Source organism: Carcharhinus amblyrhynchos, chromosome 17 (genome assembly GCF_965287045.1).
Source record: "Carcharhinus amblyrhynchos chromosome 17, sCarAmb.v2.hapA, whole genome shotgun sequence".
Lineage (NCBI taxonomy): Eukaryota > Metazoa > Chordata > Chondrichthyes > Carcharhiniformes > Carcharhinidae > Carcharhinus > Carcharhinus amblyrhynchos.
Genome location: NC_137340.1, coordinates 14,711,690 through 14,739,509, shown reverse-complemented (window position 1 = coordinate 14,739,509; position 27,820 = coordinate 14,711,690). Strand labels below are relative to the sequence as shown.

At 42.6% G+C, this 27,820-nt stretch overlaps 1 protein-coding gene across 2 annotated transcripts in view; it reads right to left on the bottom strand.

The window, feature by feature from the left end:
* Positions 1 to 27,820, bottom strand: part of hectd2 (HECT domain containing 2) — a 111,874-nt gene that overhangs the window by 15,154 nt on the left and 68,900 nt on the right. For both annotated transcript variants that reach the window (XM_080205519.1, XM_080205520.1), the window contains exons 12-19: positions 24,712 to 24,819; positions 20,004 to 20,136; positions 10,972 to 11,060; positions 8,329 to 8,487; positions 7,084 to 7,158; positions 5,800 to 5,887; positions 5,243 to 5,349; positions 1,770 to 1,885 (exon numbers count right to left, since the gene is read on the bottom strand). In XM_080205519.1, coding sequence (XP_080061645.1) covers positions 1,770 to 1,885; positions 5,243 to 5,349; positions 5,800 to 5,887; positions 7,084 to 7,158; positions 8,329 to 8,487; positions 10,972 to 11,060; positions 20,004 to 20,136; positions 24,712 to 24,819 — 875 coding nt within the window. The remainder of the gene's footprint in view (positions 1 to 1,769; positions 1,886 to 5,242; positions 5,350 to 5,799; positions 5,888 to 7,083; positions 7,159 to 8,328; positions 8,488 to 10,971; positions 11,061 to 20,003; positions 20,137 to 24,711; positions 24,820 to 27,820) is intronic.

Below are 27,820 nucleotides of genomic sequence, written 5' to 3'. Positions count from 1 at the left end.
TTACTAATCAGACCAGCTACATCATCTTCCAAATCATTCATATATATTGTAAACAGCAGAGGTTCCAGTACAGAGCCCTGCCGAACACCACTAGTCAGAGACCTCCAATCAGAAAAGGACCCCTCCACTGCTACCCTCTGGCCAAGCCAGTTCTGAATCCATCTAGCTAGTTCACCCTGGATCCCGTATGATTTAACCTTTTGCTCCAGCCTGCCATGAGAGACCTTATCAAATGCTTTGCTAAAATCCACAAACATGACGTCCACGGCCCTTCCCTTGTCAATCATTTTTGTCACCTCCTCAAAAAACTCAACCAAATGTGTCAGGCATGACCTCCCTCATACAAAACCATGTTGTCCATCGCTAATGAGGCTATTTTGTTCTAAATGCATATCTCTAAGAACCTTCTCCAACAATTTCCCTACCATGGACGCCAAGCTTACTGGCCTATAATTATGTGGGTTATCCTTGCTACCCTTTGGAAATAATGGGATCATATTTGCGATCCTCCAATCCTCTGGGACCTCACCTGTGTCCAATGAATAAACAAAGATTTCTGTTAGAGGCCCAGCAATTTCACCTCTTGTCTCCCTCAGTAATCTAGGGCAGATGCCATCTGGCCCTAAGGATTTGTCTATCTTAATGCTTCCTAAAACACCTAACACTTCCTCCCTTGTAATTGTGATTTGTTCTAACGGGTCGACACATCCCATTGAGACTCTACCAATCAATGTATCCCTCTCCTTTGTGAATACTGATGCAAAGTATTCATTTAGGATCTCACCTACTTCCTTGGGTTCTTAGCATAATTCCCGTCCTTTGTTTTGGAGAGGTCCGACTCTTTCCCTGACAACCCTCTTGTTCCTAATGTATGTAAAAAATGCCCTGGGATTCTCCTTAATCCTGTTTGCCAAGGACATTTCGTAATCACCTTTTTTTGCCCTTCTAACTCCCTGTTTGAGTTCTTCTCTATTTTCTCTGTATTCCTTCAGTGCTTCCTCTAAGAGCAGAGGAATTCCCGTTTTCCAAACCACTATTTACCTCTCGGCAAACATCACTAACACAGATTATCTAGTCACTGTCTCATTACAGTTTGTGTGGGACCTTGCAGATTGCCATATTTCCTACATTACAGCAGTAATTGCTTTTAAAAGTATTTGGCTGTAAAGTGTTGTGGGACATCCTGGAGCAATGAAGTTGCTGTACAATGCAAGTCTCTGCTTCTAAATAGCCACATGAACAGACTGGGAATAGAGAGATGCAAACGGATGGTCTAGTTAGGAACAGATGATCGGTGCAGGCTTGGAGGGCCGAAGCGCCTGCTTCTGTGCAATATTGTTCTTTGTTCTTCTTTAAAAAGGATCTTTCGGTCACACCTGCAAGGGTGAAAGAACCTTCTTGGTTTAACGTCTTATCTCAAAGCAAACACCCCCAGCGGTGCAGTCAAGCTGGAATTTACCCCCCAGCATTTGGAGTGGAATTTGAACGCACAACGACCTGACACAGAGGCAAGAATTCCATTGAGCCACGACCGGCATCTCTGGAAATAGATGTCCTGAATGTCATGTGTGAATCTTAGACCAGAGCTAGTATTTTGTACCATCACTGTGAAAGTTTAAAGATGCCCCGGCAGCAACTTTGTTTTAATTGTCTGGAAACACAAATCTGATCTTGTTTAAAACAGACACCATTGTAAATACAGACACCAAAAACAAACACAATTACAAATACAGAGTTTACATAATTTTGTGGAGAATTGGATGGCCTACCGGACTGTGGGGTCTATCTTTGAGTAACCTTCATACTGTGTAATCTTCTGCAGTGCATAAATGTCCAACTCAGGACTCCCACACACAAGAATTTCCACTTCTTCTGGGAGAAGCAGCTGTGAAAGAATCAGCCTTTTATTTTCTCTGCATTTGGAAACCAAAATTAAATTTTGCGCTCACATCGCTGTGAAACAAATCAATCATGTTATACCACAGAATGTTGAATCGCAAGATTTCCACAGTGTACCCCAACAACTGCATGGAAAGGCAATATAAAATAGAGGAAGCAACTCAGAATAGGCGTCAGGAGCAGAGAGATCTTTGGGGTTATCTGTGCATACATCTTTAATGCAGGCAGGATATATTGAGAAAGTAGTTAATAAAGCATACAATATCTTATGCTCTATTAATAGGGACATGAAGTACAAGAACAAGGCAGTTTTGCTGAACTTGTAAAAGACCCTAATTCGGAAGACACTAATGAGACCTTAGTGGAGTATTGCATCAGTTCTGGATGCTACACTTTAGCAAACATATAAAGTTATTAGAGGGTGCAGAAAAGATTCATGAGAAATGGTTCAGCTCAGACTATTTTCCCTGGGAGGAAAGAAGGCTGAAAGGAGATTTGATAGAGGTATTCAAAATTATGAGGGTCTGGATAGAGTAGATAGGGAGAAACCGTACTCAGTCATGGAAGGATTGTGAGAGGGCACATATTGAAAATAACTGACAAAAGAAGCAATGGTGAAATGAGGAAAAACCTTTTCAAGCAGCAAGTGATTAAGGTCTGGAATACATTGTCTGAGAATATGGTGGAGGCAAGTTCAATCAAGATGTTCAAAAGGGAGTTAGACTGTTAGCTGAAAAGGAAGAGTGTGTAGATTTACAAGGAGAAGGTGGGGAATGGTACCAGATTAATTGATCAGTGAGCCAAATTGCCTCCTTCTGTGTCGTAACAATTCTGTGAATCTGCGGTGAAGGAATCTCTTGCAAGATTGGCATTTATTGTTTTTCTCTAGTTGCCCGTGAGATATTAGCATTCTTCTTTCATGATCCTCCACCCTGTACCAAGGTACTTCCACAATGCTGTCAAGTAGGGCCCCAGCAGCAGTGAATGCAGAGTGGTCTATGTCCAACTCTCTGGGTGGTGTGATTTGCAGGTGGTGGTGCTCCTGTGTGCCTGTTTGTCTTCCAGGTCGTGGAGTTCACATGGTTGTGAGACGCTGACAAAAATTCAAACAAGATCAGACTAATTTGCAGAGCAGGTAGCTATAAACCATACTTGTTATGAATACGGAAGAGTTGCAAATAGAGCCTAGCAGCCACAGCGAATGTGTTAAGGTCGGCATTAAATAACTAGGGTGATCAAAGATATGACGCATTCTTTAAGGTCATTTAGGGCAGCAAACAAATTTGCACTGTTGGTTTAATAGGCAGAAAAGGGCATGTCAAGGCTCTATTAATGATAGATGAGGGAGTTGCCTAGAAAATTCCAGCAGCTCAATTGAAAGATCTGGGATGTGTTCTGCTCCTGTGCCAAGTTCAAGTAATGCTCTTACAGCAAACAGGAGTGGATGGTTCATAATGGGATTTTAGTAAAATTGCTTGAATTGGGGAGGATGATAATGGACTTTGATAAAATAATATTCAAAGTATGTTTTACATTATTCTCGAAGAGAGCTATGAAAGTTAGAACAATAGAGGACACATTAATTTAGCAAGGTGAAGGAGAGATATTTTTAACTCCCCGGAGATCGAAGTCAGATGACTCAACTGAACTAACTGAAGCAGCAGGGATATCGGAACAAAAGTAACCACATGCAGCAATGACAACCTCAAAAGGGTGTAATTATTCTTCATGGCTACCCAGGAATTATAAAGTATTTAATGCAATTTAATGACTACCGGGATGTTTTTGTGAAGCAGAGAGCCACCTCGCAAAGCTAATAATCACTTTCTATCCCAGTTTAATTACAATATTGTATTAGAAAATGCAACTATATACTATTCAGGTAATGTAATGTGTAGCATAAGTATAACCCGAATGGATTTATACCAATCCTATGCAGAGTTTTTTTGATGGGAATGTACACCTTCCTGTTTGGCCATTAACCCCACAAGCCTGATGCTGGCAGACAAACTGCTTGACCTTTCTCTTTGCTTCTGATCTTCAAAGACCTCCTACAACTTTAACCGTGCTTTCGGAGTCTCTCTTAGTTTCCTCCTCTGTTTGGGTAACCGGAGCTCCTGGAAGACTGGCATCTGATCGGAAAGGTGCAAAACCAGTTCAAGTCGTCATTGAGTTGCAGGATTTCTGAAGTATTTCGGCAGTAACCATTTTATTTTAGTCGTACTTGGTTCGTATTTCAAAGTACAACTTAGTGATACTAGCAGCCTTTCTGTAACTATCAGGGTGAAGTTTTTCAACAATGGGGGATAAGGTTATTTTCCAGTTTTTACTAATTTCATCAGCACTCAACACTGCTAATGTCAGGACAAAGCTCCCCCTTCCCTGGCCTAACAACAGCCTTAGTGTTAACATCAAAATGTAATGAAAAGGGCAGGAAAATAGGTGGAATAAATCCCGATGAGTGGTTAAGGTCTGGAATGCATCGTCTGAGAATATGATGGAGACAAGTTCAATTGAGACTTTCAAAATGGAGTTAGACTGTGAGCTGAAAAGGAAATGTGTGTAGGTTAAATGTCCAATTAAGCACTCTCACCTGAGGGCCATTCTTGTCCTTATCCATGACCCAAAATCTTATGGAATTATGGTAGCTAAGCCCTCTGAAACATCGACCATCTGGCCTGGCTCATTTCCCAATACCAAGTCTAGTATAGTCCCCTCCCTGGTTGGATTGTCAATGTACTGTATCAAAACACCCTCCTGGACACATCTAGCAAATTGCCCATCATCTGAGCCCCTGGCTGTAAGGGAGTCCCAGTCAATACAGAGGAAGCGCTAAAGTCACCCACCACGACTACCCTGCTTTTTTCACACTTTTCCAGTGTCTGACTACACATCTGCTCCTCTGTCTCCTGTGGGTGGTTGGGAACATTCCCAACATTGCAATGTCACCCCTTCCTATTCCTGGGTTCCACCCATAATGCCTTGCTGCAAGATCCCGCCAATGTGTTCTCCCTCAACACAGCTGTAATGTGCTCCCTACTCAGCAGTGCAACTCCCCCTCCCTTATGTTTCCCCTTCTGTCCCGTCTAAAACAAGGAAATCCTGGAATGTTAAGCTGCCAGTCCTGTCCCTCCTTTAACCATGTCTCTGCAATTGCAATAATGTCAAATAATGAGATCCGATTCAAAAACGGAAACATTTTATCCTTCAGCAGCAATACAATCCTTCATACAGTGGAACATGTTATGATGCATTGCAATTATTACCTTGCTCCTGAGACCTTTAAACCAGAGAGGTAAATAACTTTGTATTTTCAACAATTTCCTGTTTGGAAAACACTTACCATTAAAGCATTGGAGGCGCAGACACTGTGAAACCCATAATAGAACGCTGCAAACTGCTTGTATATAGATTTATTGAGAAGAAAATCGACATAAAGCTGTACATACTCTGTAATAACAAAAATATTCATTATTGAAAAAGCACATTTATTCCTCCCTTCATTTTTAACAAATAGGATTCTGGTTAAGTTTTTTAAATTATAAAACACATTCCAGAATTTTGCTATTTTATCTCACATTGTTATGTCTAGAAACCTATAACATTTAAAAATTAAATCAATTTGCAGTTTAACTGCATGGATGAACTCAATGACAAAATCATGCTGTCTGCTTCATCCAACACCACTGGCAACAAAATATTCATCATGAAAGAAATGGACCACTGCCCACTGTGACAAGTGATGCTCTGATAATGATTACAGAAAGCAAAATAAAGCATCGAGTAACGCATTTAGAATACTTTTTGAGTAAAACTTTGTAAATGTTTTAAACTGTTCAGTGCGCCTTCATGTAAACTAGCAACGTGAAGAGTGGCTGTTGAACGAGAACCGTCGCTTGCCTTGTCTGTTCTGATTGGTCACAGGGATTTTGTCACCACCTGGTTTGAGGGTGTATGATTTAATAATTCCAAATTCTTCCTGAAATACCTGAAATAAACACAGGGTAAAAACTATGAAACAGTAAAACTAACAATGGATTGTCGGTTTTGATTCAAGAACAGGATTGAAAGGTTTGAACATTGAACACATTCACATAGAATTATTTGTTTTAAAGCAGTAGGTAATTTTTTTTTAATATTACAATTTCTCTGTAACAATAACAAAGTTTTATACAAACACATGAAATGCCAGAATTTCTCGGCATATGTCTCTATACGTGTTACAGAAAATATCACATCTTTCTGTGACAGAATACCACCCAATGCAAAATGCTGTAATATTTTAGAATTAGATTGTTCCAACAGGTTTGCAAAACCATTTTTAAAACGAATTGTATCATGACCTTATGCTCAACTTCAGATCTCCCATGAGAGTTTGCACATTCTCCCCATGTCTGTGTGAGTTTCCTCTGGATGCTCCAGTTTCCTTCCACAGTCCAGATTGGGTGGATTGGCCATGCTAAATTGACCCTTTGTGTCCAAAAATGTGTACATTAAGTGGATTAGTCGTGGTAAATGTGCAGGGTTATAGGGATTCGTGGTGGCGTGGGGGGGCGGTTGGCTTGGGTAAGATACTCTTTTGAAGAGTCGGTGCAGACTTGATGGGCCAAAATGGCCTCCTTCTGCACTGTAAGGATTTTCTTGATAAGGATTTTACAGCACGGTGGGCAGCTGTGGTTGGGTGGGAGAGTTCTGTGCTTGTGAATGCTGTCCTACTCTTTTACCATGCGCCTTTAAAATCTTTCTTAAATATTTATCCACTTCCCTTTATAAAGCTCGTAGAGGATTTGCATTCATCACTGTCTCCTGCAGAAAATCCCATGTCCTAACCATACCCATTTAAAAGAAAACTTACTCTCTTCCCAGGTTTATGGACCATAGTTACTTCATCAGAATACTGCACATCCATATTAAACTTCTCAACCTATTCCTTTCTAACGAAAAGAGCTCTAGTTACCTGCCACTACTCTCCACTTGCAGCCCAAGTATATTTTGAAGTTCATAAATGAACACAGCAAATCCAGTGCCAATAAATGTAATTAATAATAAATTTACTGACACAGAATTAGAATTGGTTAAAAGCTCTGATGATTCTGACATTATCATTTATCATTGGGATTTCAATAATTGGTGTTCTCTCAATAATAAAAAATGTTTGAAATTAAATTAAAATGAGGAACTTACTTGAAATGTGGAACAAAAGTCTTTCTCAATATTGCCTTTGTAATTTAGAAGTGCCAGAAGTCCATGACCCAATTCCTACAAATTACAAGTTTAAATGTTAATAATTTATTTCACAAAGCTCACTTATTAATATTGTCTACAATTCTCTTATAACTTTATGTCAGATTACCTTTCAGCCAGTAGTACAATGGCTTTACTTAGTTCAACAACGGAGCTGTTTCCTAATCAGCAGTAGGAGGTCTACTTTTCCGGGAGAATTTATGGTCTTTCTGGGCTCTTTCCCAGATGGGCACTTCCCATTCTAACAATGTTCTAATAGTGAATGACCCAACCTCATTCAATGCACAAATTCAAGTCTCAATTTTATCTGGAAGTTGAACATGAAACTTCTTTTATTGTACACTTAATGCTCCATTCCTATAGCCACGTGAATGCATTAGCTTGTTTTCTTTTACTAAATCCACTCATCAGCTATCTATCTCCATTGCAGCTGAAACTTCATTTAAATTGTTCTGGCATTTTTAAATCAATACTTTGGTAGAAATCTGCACTGGACAAGGAACCAGCCAGAGGAATTGTTAGCTTTGTTTCGGTGCTATGTCTCAGGGGTTAGCACCTATTAGTACTTTTCCCAAATAGTCAGACAGCAAATGAGTGCAGACAGCAAATGCTGGCCAGCTATTCACAGCCTGACCTCATCTACTGAACCACTGTATACCGACAAGTAATTACAAAGCCTAGGTTACAGAACTTATTTTCCTGCATAAGGGGATGCTTTTAGGAATTCTGCACGTAAGCAACATCATCTCATCTGTGTCTTCATGCTGGTCACAACAGAGAAGCCACCAAAGTTACCTTTCAAATTCTACTCCAAGATACTGACCAGCTATTGAATCTCTCACTTGTAACTGCATAAACCACATCTTCTTCCATTTGTATAAATGACCATAACAATGGCTGCCTTCATTACTTTTGAATTACATGGCTTTGCCACTAGAGGTTAAAGGAAAAAATGCCCTTCTTTACCTGGGCAACATATCCTTCAAGTATTTTCGGAAATCTCTCTTGATTCCAATCAACTCAATTTAACAAATGTTAAAGTTAAGTAACAACAGATTGAGTTTAAGCTGTGTGAACCTTTGTATAAAAAAAAATTATACAAGTGTAAATGAGCAACAGAAATAATCTTTAAAACTACTGGTCCAATGAAAGATCTTGAACTGCAGATTTTACTAAGAGACCTACTGGCATAAGCTGGCACAGGTCGTCGAGTGTAAGCGATGCTACTCCAACAGTGGCATTCTGATCACAAGGAACAACAGGAGGGCTCAGCAACTTCTTGTAGCAGCAGGGTGGAAATCGAACATCCAGGGTGATACTATTATACACAGCCAGACCCATCAGCTACACGACGGAAGTGTTAAGGTCAAAACACAAGTGAGTCAGTGCTACCAAAGAAAAATAAAAAGAAATCAAAATTTAAAATTCTCTGGGGATAAATTGCTAACTACAAGAGCAATACTCTACAAATTCACTTGTTCCCTTTCTAGGCCTTGAAGTGAAATGGCTTTGTAGGAGTACATACACCTCATCATTAAAGGGTTGCTGTTAATTACAAGCCCTAACTATCTGAGGTGCAAAAACAACAATCCCTGAAATTCACAGGGAGGCTGGCAACAAACTCTTACTTTTACACACCTAATGATGGAGCAAATTGTCCAATGATTCTTAGTGATATATAACTCATGACATATCTTTTTCTCCACACAAGTTGCCATTTTAAAAAAATATATAGACTTAGAACAATAATGACAGAAATTCTCAGGCCATTCATGCCAGCAGGATTCTCTGGTCCCGCTGCAGTTAACGGAGATTTGGCTCAGCACCAAATTCTCCGTCCTTGCTTGCAGCAGCAGTGGGGCAGTAACGACCGGGGAACTCTGGCCAATGGGTACATTTAATCATTATTTTGCCACCTAATCGTAGACTATTACATTGAAAAACCAAAACTCCAAATGGCAACTCACCTTGTGATGCTTTGTTATTAGCTCACAACTTGCTGGAACAGGGCATCTCATGGCATGGCCTGCTAGGCAGACTTGTTCCTGCATCCTTTGGCTCAACAATTTCTTGCCCACAAAGTTACAGGAAGTGCAAACTGAAAAGTGCGATGAGGACTAACAACCTCTGGGACTTTGGTGAACAAAGGGTCAAACAACATAATGCTTCAAACAATGAGATTAAATGACTGAAAATAACTCAGAGAACAAATCTAGAAGGAGGGCGGATTGGTGTAGGTGAATTCAAAGTCAAATCAAATGCAGAAAGGAAAAAATAAAGGGAAAATAAGCAGTTGGCGGGATTGTCTGGACCTTCCAGCTGGTGGGATCTTCCGGTCCCACCATAGGTAAACCAACAGCCGCCCCCACCCCCCCCCCCCCCCCCCCCAACTTCAGCCCCCGCAGAGTGGGCTTCCCATCAGCGGGACAAGAGAGCCACACAAAACACCACAGACCTTGGCACACCGGAAGATCCTGTTGGTGGCCTTTGCAGAGCCACCTCCAAGACCACAAAAGCAACGGTGGAGAACACGGCCGCAAAATCCCATTCAGTGAATTGAGAGAGACCAAAGAGAGATTCTAATAACTCAAAAGGAAGACCCAGAAACAAATCTGAACGTTTGCAATTAAAACTTTCAACATTTGAAACTTTCAACAAATGGGAATCCTTTAATAGCTCACTTTCTGGGCAAGAGAGGCCGATCACAAATCACGAGCAATTATTGCATTGTTAAAAAGATTTTCTGTGGCAATCTTTACAGGCAATTACTGCACAAAAGCAGCAACTTCATGAAAATCACGAGGAGGTTAAGCATGAAATATTTTTGTGACACTAAACACAGAATGATAACCAACTACGTGGGGAGGTTGACAATTCATGGGGTATCTCTTGCTGGAGGCTCTGGGTGATTTGCACACAGATAGCAGCATGTTCACAGGCTGGCACCTTTCGGAAAAATCCTTTAATTAACATGCAAATACTTTCCAAAATCTGCAGAAACAGATACTTCTCTAAAATCAGAAAAAAAAGCTCCTCCAAAAGGTAGGATAATTGGCAAGTGATTATTTTAAACTATCAAGCACAAGTGGGCAAGAAATATGAAATAAATTCAGCTCCAACTCCAGCATGTTGCCTTATTTCAAAGGATTAAAACTCCAGAGCAGTTGATGATTTACATCAAGAATCCCATTTTATCCTAAATTGTAACACAGTGATGCAAAGCAGAACCCCTACGTGACCTCCGTGTTCGCTGTGTTCATAGACGCCCACACAATAAGGATTTAGTGAGTAATGGCTCCCAAAATTTTAACTGATTACAGCTCCAGTCCCTATGTGTATTTGAATCTGAATTCAGGTTTTCAAATGCGGGTACTGGAGGAGAGAATCCTATTACAAGAGAACACAATTGACCTTGCTGGTGATGAAAGGAGTTTGAGGAGAATAACAGGGCAAGTAGCCAGTAACTATATTCAGTAAGAGCAAAGCTTAAAATCAGTTCCTGACCCACAGAGTTTGTACAGTGTTCTGACACTGCAGAATGTTTTATCACTCTCCTCTTGTCAATGCTCAGAGGCAATTTTGACAAACTCATGCACACTGCTTTGTGTTTAGTATTGGATACTTTTCTGCTGTGGCCTGGATTCGAACCATTTAACACATTTAATTTGTGCTTGTAACTAACATTTATAAAAAGACTTCTCTCCTTTTCTTATCCCAAAGGGCCTCACAAAATAACCATTTGATTTTGAAGTGCCCTATTTGATATACTTCCTTTGGAACACCTGCCGCTGATTGCATAGTGCATTGGCATAAAATTGCAAAGGATACAGCTCCAACCAGTCGAAATTCAGAGTAGCTTCCACATTTAAAGCTGCTGAACCAATGAAACCGGGAATCCCGTTGAAATACAAACATTCCTGTTAAACACAATGAACTGACATTTGTAACACTGTTCAAAAAACATAGGTAGCCAGCAATGGCTACATCACAGAGTTATGAGTGAAAAGGCCACCACAGGCTCACACAGAAAACATACCAAGGGACCTCTCACAGGGCTGAATATTGTGAGCGGGTGGCGGGGGGGGACTGCACTCTCTCTTTCTCCAATGGATCAAAGAAGGGACATACACTGCGCCCAGGACACACAGATGCTGCTGGGCCATAGCTGAAGTCACTGGCTGTTCCCCGGAGGAGTGCCCCTCCAACATCATGACAAATACAATTAATTTATCTGCCTTTGATTCTTACAGTCTGCTTTCTAACATTGACAAATCCCACCTTGGCTGGTGAGGCTCCCTCCAGCGTCAGGAGGAGCTCCCGCTGCCCCCACCACCCACCTCGTCACTACTTACGTGACAAGTCAGCTCCCTGGCTGGCCATTGGCTGAAGACTTTAAAATCACAGCGCACATGTCTAAAGGGAGCCAGGCACGATCATCACGTGGAACTGGACCCCAGTGCCCGCTTTCAAAATGGCTGGGAGCAGACAGCGTGGTGGTGAACTGGCACACCAATTGGTGCACCAAGTTAAATGCCACCAACCCCTTTCAATATGGACCCCCACTTGCTTTTAAAAATCCATCCTAACATCTTTCATGTATCAAGAGTGTATTTTGCAAATAGTTAACCAGAGTGAACGACAGACATCTTGAGAGGTCCCTTTACAACTTTGCTGCACAAGTGCTAGATAAAAATTCAGCCAGTTTCTTTCTTGTATGAATTGAGTAACACTGTTTTATGGACTGTATATGATGAATGATGGACAGATGCTACAGCAGTGTAGAATTCCACTGGGAATGCAATGCAAGTGGAAGAAGTATTTCACATTCAAACACAAGACTGGTTATTTTACATGTTTTTTTTCCTCCCTGCTTATCCAACAACCTATGGATACAAGAACCCGATTAAAAGATTGCATGGAATCATTTTCTGATCCTTTTCAAAATGGACACACTTGATGAATTATGTTACTTGGTCTCATACCTTTATGGAGGTATTATCCCGTCTGCTGCACCACTTCATGTTGAACTGCAGCACAGATTCTGAAATGCCACCATCACCTAATCATTACATTATACTCAATCAGCAAAACAACATTGAGCATGCTGCTCTGAAGACTTATCTGAAATCCTGAATTCTCATTAACTGGCTCTATCGTTAGGTTTGATTTGTATTTTATTCCGAGAGTCTTTATATCTAGTGTGCCATTTTGAAAACCTTATACATATTGGGACAACTGATCAAATAGAGGTGATGTAGTATAAGGGTGGTCAGGTTAATAAGGGGTAATGTAGGACCAGAGAACAGTACCTCCCATGGTATGATGTGGAGTGTCTCATGATGGTAGACTGTAGAATCTGGAAGGAGACAGCAATGGAGCCAGCATACATGCAAGGCTGTATAGAGTGATGGGTTACTGGTAAATGGTCTATATTCAATCATAGAAGACCCCAGACCTCTTAATGAGAGCAACAAACCTTCCAACAATTAAGACATTTGATAGGGGAGATATATAGAGACCTCTGGTGTTTGGGGAGAGTGGGGTTGCATAGGGAACAGATTTTCTGGCTCCGCTCACCCCCAAGGCCAGAAATTCCTGCCCAATGTCAACAGACCTTTGCACGGTCTGCCAAATCTTCTGTCCTACTCACCATGAGAATTGTAGTGGGTGAGACAGGAAAATTCTGCCCTGGGAATCTAGAATTAGACTGTATAAGTGTGATGTCAGGAAGCAATTATTCACATAAAGATAAGTGAAAATTGGAACTGCCCCCCTCCAAAAGACTGATGAAGCTACATCCTCATTGTTCTGAGCACTGACCTTTGCTCTCTGACTAACATATTCTGCTATCCTACTTTTACCACTTCAGTCCCTAATGGCACCATTAATATTCCCATTGTCTTATATCCTTGACATCTTTGTCAATTTCTCCTTAGCTCTGACCTGTCACTAACTTTCCATTCTGCCCCAACCCCCATCTCCATCACATTTCTATCCCTTTTCAATTCTGTAAAAGGTTCAATGACTCAAAATTTTAACCTGTTTCTCTCTCCACAGAGTTTATGCAGTATTTTGATTTATTTCGGACTTCCAACATCTGCAGTGTTTTGCTTTTACGTAAGCAAATGAATAGTTCTACAAGATAGATTAAAAATAACTGGGCAATTCTCCATCCCACTGCACTGCCCATTTTAGCACAGTGGACTGGGAGATTCAAGCGGCTGCCTAATGAATGCAGCCCTTAATTAGTGGGCCTGGGACTGAAGTCTCCCGGTCTGCTAACATATCCTGGCCCTGCTGGAGTGAAGGGTGGGGGGGGGGGGGCATCAATCGAGGACCCTTGGAGGTACAGGCACCAGGGAGTGCCCCCATGCCACTGGCATCTTGACAATGCTAGGCTGGGCCCCTGGCACTGCCCAAGAGGCAAAGTGCCAGGGGGTATCTTGGCACTGCCTATTAGGCATGAGGCTACACCAAGGATGCGAAGCCTAATGCGGATGGGGCCTCTGGGGGGGGGGGGGGGGGGGGGGGGGCGGGGGGGGCGGGGGGGGGGGGGCGGGGGCGGGGGGGGGGCAGAGAGTGTGGGGAGTGGAGTGTTCCACTGCTACTCTGCAATTGGGACTGCAGGAGGTGGAGGGGTCCCATGGCCAGTGTTGCGAGAGTCGTGGGGCTGGCCAGCAAATCGGGAGACTGGCAGTGCGGGGCTACTGTGTATGTGCCGATTTCCGCCCAGATCAGCGCACGTGCAGTGGCCCACTCAGCACTATGCTACTGACCTCTCCAGTGGGTATAGCCCTGCTCACAGCTTGTTAGAGTGAGTCATTCTAGGGCACTCTGCAATGCACAGAGTGTGGGAGATTCATTTTTAAACATCCGCTGAGAAAAACCAGCATGATCTTCTCCAGTTTTCATGCGAATTCGACACTTAGAATTTTTTGGGGGGAAAATCACCCCGACATATCTAAAGTAGATTTTGATTCATGTTGTATTATATATTACAAATGTTGTATTTGGCAGTGTCACTGTAATTATAATATCAGGTGAAACTATAATTATAACATTATGTGTAAAAAAAATACATTTCTTGTGGAAGCTTTTCATCTTACACTCAGCAGGACGTTTCTAAGGGTACAATGAGAAGGAAATTGACAAATTGATACTGTACAAGAAGAGAATGCTGATTGGTTAGCAAGTGTACTCTAATTGGTAGAGGTTCTGACCTCCCATCTCCACACCAAGCTGGTCTTCATGGACAGCACTGTGCTGCCGGACCCACAGACTCTTCTGTGTCACTGATCTGGGGTTGAGGAGTACAGGGGTCTCCTTCCCTCCTGGTGCTCCTGATCTCTTTAAGGAGATCTTTCTTGGTGCTCAGCAGAAATTTATTCCGATGGTCAAAAAGGACAGTAGGAGGAGAGGTAATAAGCCGTGGATAACAAAGGAGGTGAAGGAAAGTGTTAAATTAAAAGTGGAGGCGTTTAGAGTAGCTAAGAGTAGTGGGCGAGAAGAGGATTGGGAGAGGTTTAAATGTCAACAAAGATTGACAAAGAAGTTGATAAAGAAGGGTAGGAGAAACTATGAAGCTGGGCTAGCGCTTAATATAAAAAAGGATAGCAAGAGTTTTTATAAAAATATAAAAAGGACGAGGCTGGCTAGGGTGAACATTGGACCCTTAGAGGATGAGAAGGGGGACCTAGTGGTAGGGGATGGGGATATGGCTGAGGTCCTGAATAACTTTTTTGTTTCTGTCTTCACGGAGGAGGATGTGAATAATTTGCCGGGTGTTAGAGATGGAAAGGTGGTAGGACTGGAGGGTCTTAATGACATTACTGTTACTAGAGAGGAGGTGCTCGACAAACTGGAGGGGCTGATTGTGGACAAGTCGCCAGGACCGGATGGAATGCATCCGAGGGTTCTGAAAGAAATGGCGGAGGTGATAGTGGATGCCTTGGTGGTTATTTTCTAGATGTCGCTGGATTCCGGGGAAGTGCTGGAAGATTGGAAAGCGGCTAATGTTACGCCATTGTTTAAGAAGGGTGCCAGGCAAAAGGCAGGGAATTATAGGCCGGTTAGTGTAACGTCTGTTGTGGGTAAAATGTTAGAATCCGTCATCAAGGAGGAAATAGCGAGGCATCTTGAGAGGAATTGCTTGATAGAGCAGACGCAGCACGGTTTCATTAAAGGGAAGTCGTGTCTGACAAATTTACTGGAGTTCTATGAGGATGTGTCTAGGGCGGTGGATAGAGGAGAGCCGGTGGATGTGGTCTTTCTAGATTTTCAGAAGGCGTTTGACAAGGTACCTCACAGGAGGTTATTGCAGAAGGTCAGGGGACATGGAGTTGGGGGTAGGGTGTTAGCGTGGATAGAGGATTGGTTGTCAAATAGGAAGCAGAGAGTGGGGGTCAATGGGTGCTATTCGGATTGGCGGATGGTGACTAGTGGAGTGCCCCAGGGGTCGGTGCTGGGGCCTCAGCTATTTACCATTTATATAGATGATCTGGAGGAGGGAACCGAGTGTATGGTGTCAAAATTTGCTGATGACACCAAGATTGGTGGAATGGCAAATTGTGTGGAGGGTGTGGAGAGTCTACAGAAGGATCTAGATAGGCTGGGCGAATGGGCCAGGAACTGGCAAATGGAATTTAATGTTGGCAAGTGCGAGGTGGTCCACTTTGGTAGGAATAATGGTAGGAAGGACTATTACTTACGTGGCGAAAAACTGCAGCAGGCGACGGTGCAGAGGGACCTCGGGTTCCTTGTGCATGAGTCGCAAAAACCCAGCTTGCAGGTGCAGCAGGTGGTTAGGAAGGCGAATGGGATGCTGGCCTTCATAGCGAGGGGGATTGAATATAAAAGTAGGGAGGTCTTGCTGCGGCTGTATAGGGCATTGGTGAGGCCGCAGCTGGAGTACTGTGTGCAGTTTTGGGCGCCGTACTTACGCAAGGATATTTTGGCCTTGGAGGGAGTGCAGAGGAGGTTTACTAGGCTGATGCCGGAGTTGAGGGGGTTGAGCTATGAGGAGAGGCTGAATAAACGAGGCTTGTACTCGTTAGAGTTTAGAAGAATGAGGGGAGATCTCATTGAGACATATAAGATGATGAATGGGATGGACAAGATAGAGGTGGAGAGACTCTTCCCGCTCAGAAAGGATAGTAGGACTAGGGGGCACAGCCTCAAGACAAAGGGGGGGGCAGTTTAGAACAGAGTTGAGGAGGAACTTCTTCACTCAAAGGGTGGTGAATCTCTGGAATTCTCTGCCCGTTGAAGTGGTGGAGGCTGCCTCGCTAAATATTTTTAAGAAGCGGGTTGATGGGTTTTTGATAAGAGAGGGGATTAAGGGTTATGGGGAGAGGGCGGGAATGTGGAACTGAGCCACGACAGATCAGCCATGATCTTATTGAATGGCGGGGCAGGCTCGAAGGGCTAGATGGCCTACTCCTGCTCCTATTTCTTATGTTCTTATGTACACACCACTGACTAACTGGACAGCACTATAAGGGTCTCATGCAGCCACCATAACAAAGGTCTGAAGTCTGACTGGAGATGGAGTGAGAAGTGAGTGGGAATTGGGGTGGGTGCTAAAGAAGATAAGGGGGGCAACGTGGAAGGAGGATTGTACAGGGAGGGGGCAAGAAGTAGGGCAAAGTCGCACGATGACAGGCAGAGGGGGGAAGGAGGTGGATGAGGAAGACGAACAATGGAAGGCAGACTGAGAAGAGGGGAACTGAACTCCAACAAGGCGACATGAAATGCTGACCAACAAGGGGATCAACGGGATACCACACTGCTTCAGGAAGGGAGTGTGCGAAGGCTTCCGAGGATTGATGGTCCAAGTGGGGCACGGGAGCCTCGCAGATAGGTGATGGGCTCAGGAGGAACAGGAGGGGAGGGGGGCGGAAGTTGGTTGCCTTGGAGAAAAGGCTTCTTCTTGAGGTTGCTAACCTTCTCCCTGTGGGATACGGACATCCTGCACAGTGTGGAGAAGACAGCTGCGTTGGAGAGATCGATAGAAGTATTTAATTATGGCGCCAGGACCTTTGAACCCGTCAGCTGAGGACGGGCGGGTGAATCAGTTGCAGGCTCGCAAGGGAAGTTGGAGAGAAACTCGCCTGTGCATGATGAATGAGATTCCAAGTACAGAATCTAGCATAGGATCCCACCATTCTGTCCAGCGGGAAAAGCACTGCGGAATCCACCCAACACGGCACTTAATTTCAAAATGGGAGAATTTCACCCTGAGGGTCAAGCCCTCATTCAACTCAGGGTAAAACGTTAAATTTATCTATTAAGCAAAAAAAACATTATATTTATTACTTACTGATTGCAGAGAGACTTGTTTTGCCCACATTTAATCAATAAACTTGAGTCACTGCAGTTAACTAAGTTATCTGATCAGCCAAGCCCTAGTTTTTCTCTACAGATATGTAACAATATAAGGTGATTGCCCTGAAGCACAACACTGATGCCATGTTTTAAGTGCGGCAGCTTTAGAAATCACAGTGAACACAAACAACACTCTTTCTCTGAATGAATATCCATTTATTTGTAACCGAGGGTGACAAATTTGCCAACGGCTCATTCAATAGTATCATTTGTAACATTTTTATTATTTTAAGGCATATTCAATGCAAACATTGATCGTTGTCCTATCATCAAAAGAAGTGAATAATGTGTAATTGGCTAAGTGAAATCTAACACTTCTGCCGATTACATTTTTTTCCATTTTCCAGTCAGCAACTAACATGAGAGGCATCAGAATCAGGCTTTAAATGACCAATAAAATCTGTATCTTAAAAAATACGTTGCAGATTTTGTCCGGAATTGTCCTTAACTATGATTTTTTTTTTTAAGTGCAGTGAAAAAGAATGTACCAATTGGAAATATTTATTTAAACTAGATATCTGCTTGCCAGAACTAGCCTCAATGTTAGATCTTCATTCTGATTGTATGCATAAAAGTGACGCTTTCTACCACTAAAATAATTTTTAAAATTGTAAATGTACAGAAGTGTTTTAAATGAACAATTCACACTTTCCCACCTGTCCTTCTATGGGGTAGCGGTTGTAGATTTGGAAAGTGTTGTTGAAGGAGGTTTGGTGAGTTGCTGCAGTGCATCTTGCATATGTACATGCTGCCACTGTGGACCAGTGATACGGGCAGTGAACGTTCAAGCTGGTTATGGGGCGGTGTTCAAGGGGGCTGATTCATCCCGAATGGTGTTGAGGCCTACGTATTGTTGGAGCTGCACTCAATCAATCAAGTGGAGACCATTTCATCACACTCCTGACTTGTGCCTCACAAATGGTGGCAGGTTTTTGGAGTCAGAAGGTGTGTTATTTGCCACATAATTCCCAGCCTCTCACTTGCCCTTGTAGCCACAGTATGTATATAATTGGTTCATCAATTCTCATCAATGGTAAGCCCCAGCATGTTGATGTGTGAATCTGCGATGTTAGTGTTGTTGAATGTCCGCATTGTTGATAATGGTCACTGCCTGGCACTTGTGTGGCATGAATATAACTTATCAGCCCAATCCTGAATATGGTGTGGGTTGTGCTGCATATGGGCACAGACTGCTTCAGTTTCTGAGGAGTCATAAATGATCCCGAACATCGTGCAACCAGAACTTGCCCATTTCTGACCTTACGATGAAAGGCAAGTCAGTAGTAAAGCAGCTGAAGGTGACTGGGCCTATGACACTACACTGTGGTCAATTTAGGAAATGTAATAAATTGTTTCTGCTAAACAAAGTAGAGGTTACTCCTAACTTCAAAAGGTTACTTATCTGAGAAGGTTTATTTTAGCTCATTGGCCTATAGTTACCAAGATGTGGAAGAGGCTGCCATCTGCTGCAACATTGCTGAATTCAGACAGTGTCAACTTGTGCAGCTTCATACAACTGTTACCTTTTCGAAGTAACCCAGTATGTTTCTTGGCCACTAGGTCAAGAAACCAAGATTAGGGCTGTCTCCTTTGTAGAAAGATACAATTAATAAATAAAACAAAATAAACCTGTAAAGTTAAATAATATTACCAACATCCACAATGGGCTCTGGTCCCTGCAGTGCCCTCCAGTTGCAAGATCTCAAGTTTATCTGTGGGCTTCTCCAAGGCACGGACAAGGCCACAGAGGAATCATAGAATCCCTACTGTGCACAAGAGGCCATTTGGCCCACTGAGTCTGCACTTACTCTCTGCAGAGTATCTTACTCAGGACCTCTCCTCCATCTGATCCCTGTAAACCTACACATTTACCATGGCTAATTCATCTAACCTAAACATCGTGGGACACTAAGGGGCAACTTAGCATGGCCAATCCATCTAACCTGCACATCTGTGGACCTTGGGAGGAAACTGGAGCAAACCCACACAGACATGGGGAGATTGTGCAAACTTCATACGGTCAACCAAGGCTGGAATTGAACCCGGGTCCCTGGAGCTCAGGCAGCAGTGCTAACCACTGTGCCACCATGCAGGCTGCCAAAGCCACCACCCACCTAGGCTACGTCAAATCTGGATCTGTAAGTGGTCACCTTGACCAGGTCCAGGGCAGACCCACCAGGCAGCCCTTCAACTGGCCCAAACAACCCAACCCCTGGCACCCTCCTGCATGAACAAAGTTCACGAACGTGTGATTGAAGTGGAAATGGGGGCAGCTGCTTCAAATAGTGGTCCCGCCGAATATGAAGAGAGACAAATTTAATTCTGAGACAACAGAGCATTACCTTTATTCAAGACCATGTGGGATAGAGAATTGGAAGACTAAATTACCGCACGATTTCCGCAGGTTCACTTGCTCCCAATCAGAAATTCTTTCAGAAAAACTGATTTTAATGAACGTTATTATTTTTAAGCCTTACCGTAATCTGGCTGGAAGATCTGTCGAATAAGCAGAAGAAACCACTCTTTTGTGAGACCACCCATGTCTAATCCAGCTTCTCCAACAAAGGTGACTTTCAACTTTTTTTTTAAATCTGCCCTTTTCCTGGTTAACTGTAGTGTGTAGAGGTGCCCAGAGTGCAGATGAGATACAGAACATAAAAAGAAAATGACACATTAAATTAAAGACATACAGAATGTGAAATAGAAAACATGACTTTGATCTAACAATGAATAATTTGTTGAACTTTATGCTGTCATTTTTATATGAAATCACAGCAAGGTTTGCTGTTTGTAGCTGCTAAAATAGTCAGTTGGTCAATAAGACCACAGCTGGAGTGGCATTTCCAATAGGACATGGCAGTCAAAGCAGTTATGCAGAATGCCATTTGTACATCTTACTTATCATCAGCAATTAGACCCTTTGGTTTATTCATTCCTTAAAGGTGTTAGTCTGGCTGGAAAATAGCCAACCAACTACTATAGGCTAAGGAGCGTGCAGCCTTCAATAACTTGCGCCTTAACTAATTTGTTTCCAACCACCCCCCCTGCCCTCCCACTAGCCCAACCCCGCAATACCAATGCAGCTTCATTTTACGACACAAGTGTGACTCATGTGTGTAATGCCATAGGAGATTAATTAATATAGAGTGATCTAGAGAGGTGATAGGAAAATGTATATTACTTATCCAGGATTGTGCTTGGTGTCACCATATTCTCGTATATAATCTTGCGTGCAATTCAAATTTATAACTCTTTTTTATAACAAAAGAAAGTTATTATTGAAATATGTGTGATACGGTACATTTATTAAATAAAGTTACATTGTGTCTATGGTCAAATTGACTTCATTAATAATGGATATAAATAATGTCTGCCATGATGATGTGCTACAACAAAAGATAGAAATTGAAATACCATTTGCTCTATTCATTTTAGCTAATTTATCAAGAAAGATCCCATAGATGTCCAATCACCTTTTCCTAAATGAATCTAGCATCTTTGCTTTAACTATTATATTTCTGAATTCATTCATTCAATGTGTTGACCACTCTCCTGTAAAAAATCTTTTAGATGTCAGAGCTTATTCTCTCTTGGGACTAATTTGAACCTTTATATCTCTGTCTTTTTGTGAGTTAGGTTTCAGATAGTTTTCCAGATCAATTTTTATGATGTTTTCAGAGTCAGTCATGTTGCCTTTCAAAGCTGAGAAAACCTCAAGTCTCTTTGGTCTTTTCTTGGTAATCAAATTGTAGTAACCAGAATATTAAATGGATTGCAAAGCATTGTGGCAGAGACAGTCATTCAATCGACAAAGAGAATTTATGGAACTCCTGGCATTCCACACATTGTAGTGTCCCACAACGTGTCGCACTTTCCTCTGAGTTATTCCAAAATTTTGCATAGGAGTAAAATTCATTCATGTAACCAGTTCATTCCCTTATCCTCCAGCAAATAAAGAGGGTGAGAGAAGTATACAAATCAAAGATTTGCTGAAGACCTTTAGCTTGCTCTTGAGTTATCGATTCTTACCACCGCAGAATACTTTTTCTCCATTAAAGTTATGAAAAAGTCGAGAACAGAACTTTGATCTCTGACACAGAAACTTAAACCCAATATCACCACGAATGACCACAAGATGGCGAAATGACTCAAGGAAGATCAGAAAAAGAAAGAGGTTGGTAACATTAACCACAGGTATAAGAGAACATGAGCTACCAGTGCTGAAGCCCATGGAGAGAGTATGGGCATACACCCAACACAGAGAAGGTACAATCATTGAAAGAGTTCCACAGCCGAGATCATACAGGACTGATACAGACCAGGGCAGCATAAAGAGAAACCACAGCAAGTTAATATCCTTGGAAAAAAAGCCAATCAAAACTTGGCCTACTACTCAAATACTGAAGAAAAAGAAATAAACCGAACTTCTACAGCTACGCAAGAGAATTAAGGACACTCACACCGACAGAAGGGAGATTACAGAATATCTTCGAGATCAGAACCAAATCAGGAAGGTTGGTCAAGGCACTTCAGAGATGAACCCTGTAAACTCCAAGAGGGATGTAGAGGATATAAATATGATGGGGAACTGGGGTGGCGATGTCGGATAAAAGATTATCAGAAACACATGATGCTGATGTAATGATGATGCAACACAACATGATTGAATGACAGAGATCTGGAGGAAGCAGAAATTGCAAAGTTGTGCAGAGGTCCCAGTGTTTACATAGTGGCTGTAAATAAAGAACATGGTTTTAACAAACTACTGTCTCAGCTTACTTTGGGAGAACAGGCAAGCCCCAAAGAACCCCATTTAGATCCCGGCCACATAACGCAAGTTTCAAAAATGACATGGTTAAAGATTTAAGGATATTATACAGTATGTAATGTCCTAGTACTACTGGGGTTTTGGGCATGCCATCTGCAGCATCAACTGTTTGGAGTTGAGTAACTTGGATGGTGACATATGATGGATATCCTGGAAATGTTTTGGTAAACATGGGCAAAAAGGACACATACCATGAAATAACGTTTTTGAAGGTTTACCCACAGGAAATATGAATAGTTTGCAGAGTCTGTACCAAAGGAAACAACCTTCTGAAAAGAAAATCCTCCTACGTATAAAACAACATATACCCATATAGCACCTTTAACATAATGAAATGTCTCAAGATGTTTCACAGTAGTATTATAAAACAAAGTATGACACCAAGTCATATAGAAGTGACATCCAGTCAGATAACCAAAAGGTTGGTCGAAGGGATAGCTTTTAAGAAGTGTCTTGAAGGAGAAAAGTGAGGTGGAGGGGTCTAGGATGGAAATTGCAGAGGTTGGGGCCTGGGTAACTGAAGGCATGGTGACCAAAGGTAGAGCAATTAAAATTGGGGATGCACAAGAGGCCAGAATAAGAGGATAGGAGATAACTTGGAGGGTTGTTGGGCTGGATGAGATTGGAGAGAGAGGAAGCCCATGTAAAACATAAATGAGAATTTTACAAATCAAAATGTTGCTTGACTGAGAGCCAATGTGGGTTAGCAAGAAAATGGGTGATGGGAAATGGAGCTTGGTGTGAGTTAAGACCTGGGCAGCAGAATTTAAATATTCCAGCACTGAAATCAAGCCAAAAGGACAACACTTTAGCAGGCGATTGACTCCTTTTTTATCCATGGAAGTTTTTGCCAATACCATGTCCGACAGACAAAAGACCAGCTTATGTCAATAGTATTTCTTCACTGAGGATAACAAGGTATTTAATGTTGGCAAGTGTGAGGTGGTCCACTTTGGTAGGAAGAATGGTAGGAAGGACTATTACTTACGTGGCGAAAAACTGCAGCAGGCGACGGTGCAGAGGGACCTCGGGGTCCTTGTGCATGAGTCGCAAAAACCCAGCCTGCAGGTGCAGCAGGTGGTCAGGAAGGCGAATGGGATGCTGGCCTTCATAGCGAGGGGGATTGAATATAAAAGTAGGGAGGTCTTGCTGCAGTTGTATAGGGCAGTGGTGAGGCCGCAGCTGGAGTACTGTGTGCAGTTTTGGGCGCCGCACCTGCACAAGGATATTTTGGCCTTGGAGGGAGTGCAGAGGAAGTTTACTAGGCTGATACCGGATTGAGGGGGTTGAGCTATGAGGAGAGGCTGAATAAACTAGGCTTGTACTCGTTAGAGTTTAGAAGAATGAGGGGAGATCTCATTGAGACGTATAAGATGATGAACGGGATGGATAGGATAGAGGTGGAGAGACTCTTCCCGCTCAAAAAAGACAGTAGGACTAGGGGGCACAGCCTCAAGATAAAGGGGGGGCGGTTTAGAACGGAGTTGAGGAGGAACTTCTTCACTCAAAGGGTGGTGAATATCTGGAATTCTCTGCCCGTTGAAGTGGTGGAGGCTGCCTCGCTAAATATTTTTAAGAAGCGGGTTGATGGGTTTTTGATAAGAGAGGGGATTAAGGGTTATGGGGAGAGGGCGGGAAAGTGGAACTGAGCCACGACAGATCAGCCATGATCTTATTGAATGGCGGGGCAGGCTCGAAGGGCCAGATGGCCTACTCCTGCTCCTATTTCTTATGTTCTTATGTATAATAACATGGCCATCAATGTTCCTACCCCAGTATAATCCTGCCTCATATTTGAGAAGTTACTGGGAGAAAAACTCAAATTAAGAGCCAAATGGTGAAAAATACTTAGGTTCAAATAAACAGCTCTTATGAATTAAAGGCATATTTTCTCTGTACATGAACTGAAATCACGTCTCACCAGCAGGGCTCTTAACTTTATCTCTCACTCGAACACTCCCATGTCAAACAAAATTACATTTCACAACATTAGAGAATGTGATGGACCCAGTAAATAGTCCGCATCCTAGATCAAACACATAGATGAACAGTAAATCGTTATTCTGAAATACAAACAGAAGAAGGTTCTAAGTAAATCTGGCAGCATCAGGCTTGATGGGCCAAATGGCCTCAGTCTGCACTGCAGGGATTCTATGATCCTACAACAGCTGGTGCTGCTCTGCAAAAGTAATTTACCATATAAATGACAGCTTGGAAGATACTTTCACAAAATAAATTAACGAATAGCAATATTTAACCATTCATAATTGTTTATTACAGTCCTGAGAAGGTAAAAAGGATACATTTATTTAAATAATTGGATGAGTCAGTTTTTAAAATGAAAGAATTCACATTACCTCATCCAGTGAGTCATTAACCAAATGCAATCTTCTCACTCTAATGTTTAGAAAAAGCATGTTCATGTCTGGCTTTTGCCTACGGCACACTTTATCAACCAAGCTTTGCTATACAGGAAAGAAAAGACAGGATACTGACTGAAGAATACTGAATTTTAAACATTCACCAGTGCAATAAACACAACATAACTTAGATTTTTCTTTTTTGACACAAGAAAGAAAGAAGCAGTGCTAGGAAATTGAATTTTTTCCATTTAGTAATAGCCACAAGCAGTCTTCTTTTAAAATTGCTTAAAGTTTCCTGAACTATACGTGTTTATTTTTTTAACCAATTGTTATATATTGAGAGTACTTTTAAAGTTTATTTATTGTTTAAAGTTTATTTATTAGAGTCACAGGTAGGCTTACATTAACATTCCAGTGCACGCTTGAGTACTGAGGGAGAATTTAACATGTTCAATGCACGTAACTAGCACATCTTTTGGATTGTGGGAGGAAAACAGAATGCCTGAGGAAACCCATGCAGACATGGGGAGAACATGTAATCCCTACACAGACAGTCATCCAAGCTGGGAATTGAACCTGGATCTCTGGCGCTGTGAGGTGTGAGGCAGCAGTGCTAACCACTGTGCTGCCCCTCATCTGTTTCACAGCACTGTCACATAACGTTTATTTTTTATTCATTCGTGGGACATGGGTGTTGCTGGCTGGCCAGCATTTATTGCTCACTCCTAGTTGCCCTTGAGAAGGTGGTGGTGAGTTGCCTTCCTGGAATGCTCCCGTCCATGTGACCCACAATGCCATCAGGAAGGGAATTCCAGGATTTTGACCCAGCGGCTGTGAAGAAATGGAGATATTTTTCCAAGTCAGGATGGTGAGTGGCTTGATGAGGATAAATGATGTTCCCATTTATCTGCTGCCCTTGTCCTTCTAGATGGAAGTGGTGGTGTGTTTGGAATATGCTGTCTAAGGGTCTTTGATGAATTGCTCATGCCAGCTGGAAAAGCAGATTGAGAATGTCTAATCCCAAATCCATCGTACACAGGAAATGCTCCACCTAGCAAATCCTGCCAGGTATTTACTAAAAACTTACCAGGAAGGATGCCAAGTTCAAAGAGCAGCCGATACTGAAATTTGAACTTTAGCTTGTAACCAATAGATAGAAAAAGAAATACAAGGGTTAACAATGCATTGCTAAAAAAAAAACTTCTTCCCAGATGAAATAGGAACAGGACGAGACCTTTTGGTCCCTCCAACTGCCTCTGCCATTCAATAGGACCATGGCTGATCTGACATTTCTCATGCCCACTTCCCTCGTAACCGTCAAATCTATCTCAGCCTTAAATATACACAAGGTCTCTCCTCCCACAGCTCTCCGTGGCAAGGAGTTCCAAAAGTCCACAACCCCCTCGTGAGAAGACATTCCTCCTCTTCCCAGTATTAAATTGGCCCCCCTTTACTCTGAGATGATGCCCTGTGGTCCTAGACTCTCTCCTGAGGGGAAACATTCTCTCAGCATTTACCCCGTCAAGCCTCTTAAGAACCCTATGGGCCAAATTTTACCATTTTGATTCTAAGTGCTGAAACTGGGAGTGTTTCAGATCCGACTTTTAGGCCTGTTCTTCGGCACCCCCGTATCTGCAAAAATATCAGCAATTCCGAATCGTGCTGCACAAGACTGTGGACGGGGCTTAACGCACCCGAAACCCAGCAGTTCTGGTCATAGCCTTCAACTGTGCATGCACAGTAAAAAAGAACATTGAAAAGGGCTCCCCTGCCACATCGCTCCCAGGCCAGATAATGCCTCCCCCTGGCCTCCAAAGACACTGCTCCACCCCCACAACATAACTGACCCCCTTATTCTCCCCACCCTCCTGCTGCCCAGACTGATCGTGGCCCCCCTGCCCCCTCATTGATCGCATGCAGGGGGCATCAAAGAGCAATGTGACCAGCCGTCCTTCGCTCCCACAACCCCCCACTACCGATCTTAGTCAGAGAGCTGCCAGAAGCTCTGAACCTACCTCGTCAGAAACTGGAGCACCTGAATCAGACCTTTGCAGACCATGTCTGTTTCACGCCAAGTCTGTACGGGGGAACGCGGTGGTAAAGAAGAATGTGCCGGTAAGTTTGGGGGGGGTGGGGGGCAGCCTATTAAGTCGATTTAAATTGACGTCGCGCCTGTTTCAGGTGTGGTCCAGACAGCGGCCATTTTTGGCAATTGGTAAAGGGGGAATGGACCCAGAGGTGGGCATGGACTGCGCTACTCACCAAATGCCTGACTTTATCATGTTTTCGTGCCTGAAAACGGGAGCAATTTGATGGCAAAATCAGGCCCTATATGTTTCCATGGGATCATGTCTTATTCTCCTAAATTCCAAGAGTCCCAATCTGTTTAACCTTTCCTCATAAAACAATCTCTCCATTCCTGGGATCAGCTTAGTGATCCTTCTCTGAACTGCCTCCAATGAGCTAATATCTTTCCTTTAATAAGGAGACCAAAGCTGCTCATAGTACTTTGGATGTGGTCTCACCAGTACCTTATACAGTTGCAGTAAGACTTCCCTATTCTTACACTCCAACAATTAGACCCAACATTTCATTAGTGTTCCTGATTACCTGCTCTACGTGTGCTAGCTTTTTGTGTTCCATGGACAAGTACACCCAAGTCTTTGTATTGCAGCTTTCTGCAGTTTTTCTCTGTTTAAATTACATTCTGTTCTTTTGTTCTCCTTTTCAAAACAAACAATTTTACATTTTCTCATATTATACCCCATTTGCCAACTTTTTGCCCACCTACTTCAAGTATCAATATCTCTTTATAAAATGTTTCTGGCTCTCTTGCAACTTGCCTTTCCATCATGTCTTCTGCAAATTTGGCTAAAGTACATTTGCTTCCTTCCTCCAAGTCATTAATATACATTGTGAACAGTTGCAGTCTAAGCATTGATCCCTGTGGAGCCCCACTTGTCACCAGGAAAAAAAACCTGTACCCCCACTCACTGTTTCCTGTCCATTAGCCAATCCTCTACCCTTGCCAATATACTACCTCCAACTCCATGGGCTCTTATCTTATGGCTTAATCTTTTGTGAGGTACCTTGTCAAATGCCT